This window comes from Osmerus eperlanus, chromosome 6 (genome assembly GCF_963692335.1).
Source record: "Osmerus eperlanus chromosome 6, fOsmEpe2.1, whole genome shotgun sequence".
NCBI lineage: Eukaryota > Metazoa > Chordata > Actinopteri > Osmeriformes > Osmeridae > Osmerus > Osmerus eperlanus.
In genome coordinates this window covers 13,142,959-13,153,993 of record NC_085023.1, presented here as the reverse complement: position 1 = coordinate 13,153,993, position 11,035 = coordinate 13,142,959, and the positions used below count along the sequence as shown (strand labels likewise).

Genomic DNA, 11,035 nt, shown 5'->3' with positions numbered 1-11,035 from the left:
ATGTTTCCTAGTTATGGGGGATAGCCGTGCGTCATCTGTCAGGATTATCCCTCACTTGATTCTCTACCGGCTGTCGTTTTCTTTTTCTTTTTTCTGATGAAAGATTATTGAGAAACTTGTCCTCTTGTTCACTGTTAAAAGTTCAACATTTTTGTTTAAAGCCACGATGTAATTTACTACTGTCTTGTGTCAGCCATGTATTATGGACTTCAAGTTAACACATTGGTTCTATTCGGAACGGATGTGGATTGTGAGCATTATGATAAATCTCTTGACGTTGGCATCGTTTCAAAGACTGGCAACCTACAGATCGTTTACCTAGAAGCATGGCAATAAATAAGACTGCACGAAGCAACAGTGTCTGTCTATGGCAGAGTGGATTGGCTCAGCACAGTGACAGCTTGGAAAAACAAATAAAAATATTCCTCCACATAGGGCTTTGTGGTGTGTAAGAATTGGTCGGGGCAAATGCTCTACTGACACGGTGAATATTCAAAATGTGTACCGACTCCACACTCCACGTGTGGGTTAGGGCACACGGAATTCACCGAACCGCTCCGCCGTTGAGCTCCAGTATCCTGACTGCCAACGCTCCTCCTCAGGGCATATTTACAGAGGAACATATTCGACAGAAAAGAGTTACACTGACGATGGACACACACACACACCCTTCTTACCACGCGCTTTTTCCATACAGCACGAAGACTCGAAACTCTTCCCAAGACATCCTACTTTGTGTTCAAGCGCGACCGAGCGTTTCGTGAGGATGTGGAGCCGAGGTTTGCATTCAGGAAGCAGCTTTTTCTTCTTTTTCTTTTAAGGCAAGTCAGGTACGCCCTCGTCTTAAAGTCCTTGGTAGTCTCGTGTTGCTCGTAGCTCCTAAAGCATGTAGTGTTTTTGAAGTCCACTGGACGTGAAGAACGTTGCAGCATATTCTTTTTGTTTTCTTTAAGGGTTAGGCACGGCATCTATCGATACAATTGTATTTACATATTAAATTCACATATTATTATAGTACCTTATTCCATAATTTCTCTACTTTAGGAGTAGCAAGATATATTTCGATATGGCAGGAGAAGAAGTGTCCTGAAGATAAAAAATACAAAACAAAATTGGCATTTCAACGGTTGACAGCAAAATGAAAACGTGACTGGCGGGTGGTGGCGGCGAGGCCTGCGCAGAGCGTGCCTCTGGCGCTTCTGAGTGGCTAATCCTTTCTGTCCGTCAACCATTTCACAGGCGTGTGCCAGAGAGCCGCGAAACACGATTGGCTTTCACAGAAAGCATCAGCAAAACCCCCGGCACCCTGCGTCCTAAGACCCGGTTCTTCCTTTCCCGGCCAATGAGAGGGAAGCGTCGACCTGGTGGAGTCTGGGTAGGAGGACAGCCCATCCTCAACGGCAGTTTCCCTCTGCCCGCTGTGGTTGTGTGGAGATGTGTGTGGGCTAGGGAGAGGGGGCTCGAGGCCCCGGCGACAGGGTCCTGGTTCTCATGGGTCCACACCCCGCTTCTCTTGCCCTCCAGAGCAGAGGGGTCGTGTTCAGCATCATGGGACTTGTAGTTCTGTCTCACACTTTGCTTCCAAACCGCTCAGTCATGCTGTGTTAGGTACAGTGGAGGGGTGGAAAGGGGTGGGGCGTGTGGGGGAGGTGGTGTGGGTCTGGGTGGTGGTGGTTATGGGGGGGGAGGTCAAATTTTGATGTCCTGTGATTCCACCATTTTGGCGAGGGTTTTCTTGACTCGTAAAATGGTGAGGCGCGAGGCGGGGTTGTGGGCCCAGCACTCTGACATCAGCTTCAGCATGGCTCGGAGACACTGGAGGACAAACACAACGCGCCTGCTTTACATACCCGCATTACCACTGGGGGGAAACACTTGACACGACTCTCACACAGAGCCTGACGCTCAACAAACTATACGGCACATCCTGTATCGACGAGGAGCGTCACTGAAAGCGAGCGCTCACCTCGTCGCTGTTCCACCGGTTGGAGATGGTGGGCCGGAGCCCTTTGACGCACACCACCTCCAGCATGTCTTCGTAGGACGGGTCCCAGGGCACCATCTCGTAGTAGGGCAGCTGGTAGTCCTCCACGATGCCTGGAAAACAGTCAGAGGAAGGAGGGGTTGAAACCCGATGAATAGCCCCTCACTGTGGTGCAGGTTAACGCAAGCTACCATCTTTGAAGCAACTTTTCAAGGAAAGTCCTGGGCTTTAGTATATATATATACAGTATATATGACTGACTAGCTGTTGGACAGTTGATGAGACGTGCCTCTCCGCGCGTGCGTGCGTGCGCGTGCAGCCTACCTCCTGTGATGCAGCGCCGGGCCATCTCCCAGATGATGAGGCCGTAGCTGTAGATGTCGGCCATGATGTAGGCCTGGAAGTGGTTCTTGTTGAGGCTCTCATCCAGCACCTCCGGGGCCATGTACCTGCGAGTGCCCACCCTGCTGCTCAGGGGCAGGGGCACGTCCACCTCATTGGTGTCGCTGACGGAGGGAGGAGGAGGGGGTGAGGAGGGAGGATGGGGAGGGAGGGGGTGAGGAGGAGGGAGGGGGGGAAGGAGGAGGAGGGAGGGAGGGAGGAGGGGGAGGGGAGACAGGCATAAGGTTGTGAAGTCACAGGCTACACAGTAAGCTAAACCCAATGGATGTTTGTGTGGTGATGACAGAGGGCGGAGGTGGTGGTGGTGGGGGGGGTTCCTTACCTGTTGAACTTGACGGCCAGGCCCAGGTCGGCGATGCAGCACGTGCCGTTCTTCTTCATCAGGATGTTCTTGCTCTTCAGGTCGCGGTGGGCGATGGCCGGCTTGCCCTGCGTGCCGTAGATCTCTGTGTGCAGGTGGCAGAGGCCGCACGCCGCCGAGTAGGCCAGCCGCAGCAGGCCCTGCGCGTCCAGCATGGTGAACTTGAGGTAGTCGTACAGCGAGCCGTTCTCGTGGTAGTCGGTGATGAGGAAGAGCTGGGTGAAGGCGCCCGTGCCCTTGATGTCGGCGGCGATGAAGCCTGGGGGGGACAGGGGGGGGGGGGGGCGAGGGGAGGAGGAGGTTAGGAGACGTGTTGAGGAGGTAGACCGCGAGCACTGAGGTAACGCGTCGCAGTCAATTTTCATTTTGCACGTTTAACTTCGGAAGAAACGCTTCCAGTAGTTATTTTTTTACGAAACGACGATTCACAGCCGGTAACCAAACAAGTCAACTGTCAACAGTCGAGGAGAGCCCAGTACCCAGGACGTTCTCGTGTCTCATGAGCACCGTCTGGTAGATCTCCGTCTCTCTGTACCAGCTGGCCTCCTCCCTGGTGAAGAACACTTTCACCGCCACCTTCTCCCCGCGCCAGCGGGCCAGCCACACCTCGCCGTAGCGGCCCTTGCCAATCTCACGCACCATCTGGATCTGCTTGGCGATGGTGCGCTGGACCTGGGGGGGGGGGGGGGGGAGAGAGAGAGAGAGAGGAGGAGCCAGGGACGCTTGAACACGGCTCGCAAAACGACTGGAGATTTGCATGTTTTCATAGCACACATTTCCCGCTTCGGCCACTGACTCTCTGTACCAAGTACATTATTGTTGTAAGTGTTTATGAAAAAATGACTCGGCATCGACCGCACACAAAGTGGGACTCCATCTGCCATTATGTTCAGACCCAAACCTACACACACCGTGTTACTATTTTGACTTGGTATTTTGTATTCGGGGACAGCACCAAAATAACACCCAGTCTATTCTCAGTCTACCACCCCCCCCCCCCCCTCCCCCTCCGGTCACACGCAGCGAGGCCCCTCCCAGTGTAGTGGCGGCTTCCTACCAGCAGGGGGAGCCCGGAGCCGCTGCCGGAGCTCTGGGACTGGTGGATGAGGTATTTGAGGGACTCCTCCACCGGGATGATGGCCTCGTCCTGCTCCAGGTCGCGGCTGTACCGCTGCCTCTCCGTCTGCCTCTTGTACCTGGGAACGCACGCGGGGGTCAATCCCAAAGGTCACGGTCACGTGAGCGGACAAGTGAAACCAGACCGCGAATCAGCCCGGCGAGTCTGGCTCCGCTCCTAACTAGCGGCGGCGCTCGGGCGCTTATTCCGAAAAGCAGATATGAAAGGGGAACTCGATCAGATAGATTAGGCCAGATCTCCTTGCTCAGCACTCTTACCTGTAGTAACAGACCACAGTGATGCAGATGAGGGTGCAGCAACACACCGTCATGGAGATGAAGAAGGCCAGCCAGTGGGCACTGCCAAAGTAAGAACCTAAGACAACAACAAGAACGACAGACATGAATACCCCCAGAACAAGCCCTTTCATTTTGTTCTCAGGAAAAACATTCGGGCCAACAACAACAAAAAAAAAAAAAAAACGCTTTCCACCCAGACTAAGACGACTTCTCCTCGAAATTGACTTGGGTGAAACAACCTAGCTAGCCATTTAAGCGTGTAGCTGGCGGTGAGCCTTACTGGTTTCTATAGGGGGAGGCAGCGTGGGCTGAAGGTCGCGGTTGCAGAAGTCCTTTTGGCAGCATTCGATGGTCCTCCTGGTCTGGGCCCTGGGTGAATCCTGAGGGGGGGGGGAGAGTCGCAACCGGCAACGTGAGTCATGAACGCGCTAAGCCGCTGCCTCGAATGTTTCCAGAGGGACTAAGGTTAGCTTCTCCAACGCTCCCACCGCCTGACTGACATCCAGGGGCCCCGGAATCATCAGGATCGGGTTATTACCGTAATTGGGACAGGATTTTGTTCCCGACCTGCTCCCGCTCTGTAACCCCAGCCCGGTCCTGGGGGCTTACCTTGCACTGGAAGTGCGAGCCCTCGTACTTCATGCAGCCTGAGGTCAGGATGACTTCGCCGTACTCGTCCTCCTCTATGATGGCGAAACACTGGCCGTTCGTCCTGCAAAAACACACGCGGTCAGTCAATAACGCCGGCCCGGCTCGCCCCCCCCACACACACACACAGGGCACTAGGTGTGACATCACGCGCTCCGGGAATGGAAGCAGTGCCAAAGGACCTCCCAAAACGTCCGATTCAAAGTTCCCCTGAAAAGCGACGACAAAGCCTAGGGGGCGGGGACAGCTTCTGGCCACTAGGGGAAGCGGCGGGGTGCTGAACGTGGGGCTCTGAGGTCACTCACTCGCACGTGTTGTTCTTGGCGTCCTCGGGACAGTGGCCCGAGCAGTGGCAGCTGAGGAAGCGCGCCGCGTCCTCCGGGGCCACCGTCGAGTCGTCCCCGGGCCGCCGGCCCTCGTGTTTGGCCCCCGTGCCGTGGAGCATGTGGTCCGGGTTCTGACCTGCTACAGGGAGGGGAAAGGGGAGGGGATGGGGAGAGAAGGATGGGGTGAGGGGGGGGGGGGGAATAATTGGGGGAAGAAGAGGAGGAGGAAGAGGGAGAGGAGGAGAGGGGAGAAACGGCTTTGTTTGTAATGACAGTTAAAAACGGCAGCAGTCACCTTTTTTTTCTCTCCATTTGCGGGACGGTGTTTGCCAAGAGAAAACGTTTCTCCGCGCGCCATGTATGCGTTTTCGGGACGGACAATCGCAAATACAAACACAGATTGGGCCATAAACCTGAGCCCCATCACCCAAGATGCTTAATCCACACTCCTTGTACCCAGCAACGCACGAGTACCTTGAAAGGTATTGTATGAGGCAGCCAGCCTGCTTCCAGTTTCCCCTCCTCCGTTCCATGGCATTGTGCACATCCGTATCAGAGCGAGCTCATCCCCTGTCAGTCTCTGGGGTTATTAGGCTCCCTCTGAGTGCAGTCAGGTTGTGTTTGATGCGGGGGGACCCATTTAAGGTCTGAGGGCTATTTATACTCTGGTGTCCGGTCAGGGCCATCGCAGGCATGTGCCATCACCATCACCAGATCACTACTGCAACGTTAGGCTGCATTCTTTCGCGGTAATAATTGTGTGGTTTGACTCCTGCAAATGTTGATGGCCCGAGTCGGTTTTTAACGTTGTTGGGAGTCGATGCAAGCTCGACGCCAGGATCTCGACACTAACAACACCTTAAAGAAACGGGAAACAGCTAATGTGCAGACACGTTGTTAGCGGCCCAAGGCCCATTCCAGGAGGTGGCGGATCGGGCTGTTGTTAATCCAGCTACCAGGAAGCCAAGGTCAGGCAGAGGTCAGGTTATAAAAACCCAGTGTCGGGTCTCCTGTGCCGCGTTAAATACAGAGCATGTGCTTGCCGAAGGAGACATTTTGTATTCCTTATCACTGTTGGTTCTTGCTCTTCTCGTGTTGCTGCTACCCCCCCCCCCCCCCCCCCCCCCCGCCCGCCCCCCCTCCCCTCGTTCTCATGTCATCCTTTATTACGGCCCCGGCCCACTTATCTTATTACTATGAATGTCACCTTGGTCACATTTCTCTGTTTCTCTTCGGTTTCTTCTTCCCTCCCTGCTTTTGTCCCTGCGACTCCCTTCTGCTTCTCCCTCTTTCTATAGATACTTTCTATCTACCGTCCCTAAGATGTATGGCTCGCTCCTAGTTACAACCTCCCCCTCCCTTTTTTTTCCCTTTCTTTCTTTCCTTCATTCCATCCCGCCCCCCCCCCCTCTCCTTGCCTGCCTGCCTGCCCCCGTCTGCCTCCCAGGAGAGGGTTAGACCTGAGGCTGCGGGGCTCCTAAGTAGCACAAAGCACAAAGTGAGGTCTGTCTGTCTGTGTGTGTGTGTGTGTGCGGCGCGGTCGGCTGCGGGCACTTCCTCTGGAGCGTGACGTGACTCGCAGCGCTCTCCGGTTCAGACATGTCGACCGGAGGAAAAGGGCTGCGCTCACCTGCGAAAAACCTGCACTTTGAAGAAGAAACAACAACCTGGGCCGCAGCCGAGCCCAGATCCGGGCCAGAGATAGAAGCTCTGTCTGCGCTCCACCAGCTCCTCCAAGTCTCTGCATTCCTCTCCAAGCTCCCCATTACCATGGGAGTCGTCTCAGTAACTTTGTGTTTTCCTCTCTCTCTCTCCCTTTTTTTATAGCTTCACTAGCAATCTCCCCGGTGGTTCAGTATTCAGACTGTGTACCCGACGTGAGCCTAATTCTATTGGTAAATGAGCATTATGGGCAGAGCGATATGGATAAGAGCTTTCTACTGGGGCCGGAATTCACTTTTAACGGTTAATTTGTACTGAAAAGTCTGTGGCGACTTCCCTGGCGGAGGGACGTGGGCTAAAAGCAGAGACGCGCGACAGACGGTCGTCCTACAGATGCCTGTAGTCAATGGAAAATGCAAATGTCCAAAAGGCCACCGCCTCAACAAAATGGGAGGCAGGCAATAAAGATACCCAGGCTCCGAGGGAGAAAAACAACTCTTTTTTTGGGGTATTTTGAAGTGTCAACAACAGAGGGCCAAACTCTACACCACAACAGCTTCTTTGGGAACCCAGAAGGGCAGGAGTCTGGAGCGGAGGGCATCAGGGTGAAGAACAAACATCCATTTGTTGTACAAACAAGGGGGCCGAGGCTATCTGTGCGGCGACGGGGCGGAAACACCCGGAAAAAAAGAAAAGAGAGAAAAAAAAGAGAGCTAATGGAAGTGGAGCGTCTCTCTGGGTGGAGATAGCAGGGCGGGCCTCAGAAAGCTGTGAAGCCGCCGCTTTGATGTGGGCCCGGTATCAGCGGAGGGGGGGGGGGGGGGGGAGGGAGGGGGGGGAGAACAAGGAGATTACAGGAGTCCAGCTCTCCCGACACGCTGCTCCGAGCAGACACCCCTCCTGGGGGTGAGAACAGACACTCGGGCTCTGTTTTGCCCTGTGTGGTACACACACACACGCATCAACTATTTCCCTACACCCTCTCCTTTTTCGATCGATAACACACATGCACGCAGCGCACCCCCCCCCCCCCCCCCAACACAAAAAGAACTGAAGCCGGGAGTGGGAGGCAGATAGTCTAGACCCCTAGTCAACGATATAGCACACGAGAGATTTGATCAAAATAATATCTGAAATTGTTCCGCTAATAAACTGTACTTAAGTGGAGGCATGGCTCTGGGCCCGGTCAGAGCCGGCTTCTCAGCGATGTCAGATTGGCACAGAACCGTGTTGGGAGGCGGTGGTGGAAACTTAGAAACGCACAGCAGACTGGAACCGGATCAAACGGGCCGGGCCCCAAATAGAAACCAGAGCGCCGATGGTAGATCTCTCCCGCTCGTTCCCCTTCTCCTTTTTTCCTTCTTCCCTCCTCCTCCTCCTCCCTGTTCTCCTCCTCCTCCCTGTTCTCCTCCTCCTCCCTGTTCTCCTCCTCCCTGTTCTCCTCCTCCTCCTCCCTGTTCTCCTCTCCCTCTCCGCTCCTTGTCTCTCCCACTGGGAGCAGTGATAGGTCTAAAATACAAGCACAGAGAGGCGTCAGTCATGTTTGACTGATGTGGAATTGGGGGGAGGGACTGATCCGGGAGGTTACTCCACACTTTGATGAGGCGATGAAAGCCTCTTTGATAGTCATGAGTAAGCACGTCCCGAAAAAAGAAGAAAAAAACAAACATTTGGATGACTTATCGCCTAGAGACCTGCGGGAGTTCTGAGGGGTGGTTTTCTCCTCGGTAACTGGGGTACCTACACTAAAACCATGCTGACGGAAGATTTAAAAGTTCCCCTCCTGAAGCCTCAAGGTCTCTGTTGCTCTTTGGCTGGCTCTGTTAGCGAAGACGCTCCGAACCCTCTGCCACCACCTCCTCCCACCCCTGTCCGCCAACTAGGAGAGCTGCGATTGGTGGGGGCCTTGATTGATAGGGGAGGGAGAAGGAGGTGGAGGAAGGGGGGGGGGGGTGGTGGCCCTTGTCAGTGGGGCTGGAAATGGCCGCCTGCTCTCAGCCTCTTGCCTCCACATGTGTGCTTAATTCTGCCGCCAGTCACGGCGGAGTCTGAGGTCTGGCAGAGCACCCCCAGTAATGAGCCTCTCCATCTCCAGTCAGCCACATGCTGGAGCCTCTTAAAGGGCCAGCACGCTCCTCGCTAACGAGGCCCCGCCGTCCCCCGTCTGCAGGGCTGTGGAATGCAGCCGGGGCTCTTAAAGGGCAAGCGGCGCATGTTTTGGTCGAAAAGCGCCCGGCCGTCAGGGGGAGGAGAGCACCGTGTTCCAGGAGCCCGGGCCACCTACGGGGGCCGGCGGAGGAGCACTCGGGCACCTGAAGAACAAACACAGGAAATGAAAGCTGCCTTTCGCTAAAGTCCTGGGCTAGGGCTCAGGGGAGCAGGTAGAGATTGGTTCCCAGCCGCACAGTACACCCCTGGGACGATCCATGTCACCTTTCTCCCTGACCTTGGGAGCGAGGCGGGCCCGGGGGAGGAGGAGGGACGAGCTGTGTGAAATTACAGCTCTCCCGTCCGGGGTGAGTCGGCAGGAAAAGGAGAAGTGTGGAGGTATTAGCTGACAGGGATAGAAAGTCGCGCAGGGCGCGTGAGACGACGTGGGCAGGCGGCTGGCCCGCGACAAGGACAAAAACAACAACAGGGTGAATCACCCACTCGTCTCTCGTTTCAGCTCCATCACTTCCAGTGACAGAGGAAGAGAGACGGGGATGATATACTTCTCGTTCCTCCGGTATGTGATGATGCAAAGCAGTTCTGTTACCTAACCCCTGCCACCCCTTCTGTGCAAAAGCCTGTGTAGTGTTGCCAAAGCACATAACAACACCGACAAAAAACCTAAACAACCGAACAGCTTTTTATATGACTCGCAACATATTATTCATGACGTGTTGTGTCATAATTGCATAATGTTTTCTTTCAATAGAAACCAAATAAGACATGAGTCTTCAATCAGCAGTTGGGACTGCTGGCCAACTTTGAGGCAGGTTTACTCAGCAGCGATGCTACCCGGGCAACAGCAGAGCACCTTGAAAAGTAACTGCAGCCTTACGCTCATTAAAACGTCTCCCATGTGGAAAACAACAGAAGACAATAAAAAAAAAAATACAACCAAAAGCGCACACACACAAAAAAGCGCTAGACCTATAAAACACTTCTCTTCCCCCTGGGTGAGACTCTGGTTAAATTCTAATTGGTTCTGGTGACACCTTCTTGGGTAAGGAAGAAAAGAGTGAAATTGAAAGGGGCCATTCAGGAGCCAGCACAGCAAGCAGCTACTTCAGTGCCCCCTGTCACACGGCTATGAAGGGCTGGTTTGTGCCAGCTTTGACACTCACTGTACATAGCAGGTTGAGCTACAAAAAAAAAAATAGGGAAGGGAAGGCAAAAAAAAAAAAAGAACTGCCTCATGGGAGTACGATTCTTTCCGGAGAACAATGAGTGTTTGGAGTATGCCGCAGCCCTGTAACGACGGGGATGGTGCTATGGAGGAAACGGTTAATGTGCTAAAAGGGACACGGAGCGCCGGCAATCAAGCCAACAGCTTCCTGTAGTGAGCGCGGGGAGGAGATGGGCTTGCCCCGGCGGGTCATGCCCGTCGATGACTGAGCCTCACAGGGAGAGGATGAGGAAGGCGGCCCCTGGCTGGGTTCGGCTTCCAGCAGAGGCTGAGAGGGGAAGGCTCCGGGGCCGGAGAGCAGAGAGCCACCAAAGTCAACACAGCAGAATCAAACCACAATAGGGAATGTGGACACCCTGATAAAGGGACAGGACTCCGCGGCCCCCTGCATCAGAGCTTCGGCCTGAATCAATCACCATCGTTTAACACTTGCGGCCGGGCCTCGCCCGACTTATCTGTTCCGGTGTGCGTCGGTAGGGGTGTGTTTGTGTGCGTCTGTGTGTGTGCGTGCGTGTTTCCTCAAAGGCTTGCGCTCGCAGAGTAATCAGCTCCCGCTATTTGCCTTCACATCTCATTGGCTGGTTAAAGGTGACCTTTTACGAGGCTGAGAGATGCTTCTTTATGGCCCCTAGCCTGGCTTTATGGACGTCGGGGTGAGTCACTCTCTGGGCCCAGACAGGAGAGAGGGGGAGGAGAGAGAGAGAGACCCACACAGACAGAATCCAGTAGAAACATGAGGCCGTGGAGGGAGGCTCTTTCACAAGGCCCCATGCAGCGTGTAAAGATATCCTTTGTGTTCTCCCGACGTCGGACATGGCCATGTAAACATAAACATGCACGGC

At 54.4% G+C, this 11,035-nt stretch overlaps 1 protein-coding gene across 2 annotated transcripts in view; it reads right to left on the bottom strand.

Annotated features, from left to right (window-relative positions):
- Positions 1-887: 887 nt before the first annotated feature.
- Positions 888-11,035, bottom strand: part of bmpr1aa (bone morphogenetic protein receptor, type IAa) — an 11,943-nt gene continuing 1,795 nt past the window's right edge. Inside the window, exons 1-11 of one of the 2 annotated variants that reach the window (XM_062463592.1) lie at positions 5,612-5,689; positions 5,117-5,276; positions 4,773-4,875; positions 4,444-4,543; positions 4,143-4,239; positions 3,805-3,943; positions 3,227-3,419; positions 2,709-3,006; positions 2,309-2,490; positions 1,967-2,097; positions 888-1,815 (exon numbers count right to left, since the gene is read on the bottom strand). In XM_062463592.1, coding sequence (XP_062319576.1) covers positions 1,690-1,815; positions 1,967-2,097; positions 2,309-2,490; positions 2,709-3,006; positions 3,227-3,419; positions 3,805-3,943; positions 4,143-4,239; positions 4,444-4,543; positions 4,773-4,875; positions 5,117-5,276; positions 5,612-5,684 — 1,602 coding nt within the window. In that variant the 5' untranslated portion in view covers positions 5,685-5,689 and the 3' untranslated portion in view covers positions 888-1,689. Of the gene's footprint in view, positions 1,816-1,966; positions 2,098-2,308; positions 2,491-2,708; positions 3,007-3,226; positions 3,420-3,804; positions 3,944-4,142; positions 4,240-4,443; positions 4,544-4,772; positions 4,876-5,116; positions 5,277-5,611; positions 5,690-11,035 lie in introns of those variants that run through there. The other variant, XM_062463593.1, reaches the window with a different exon arrangement.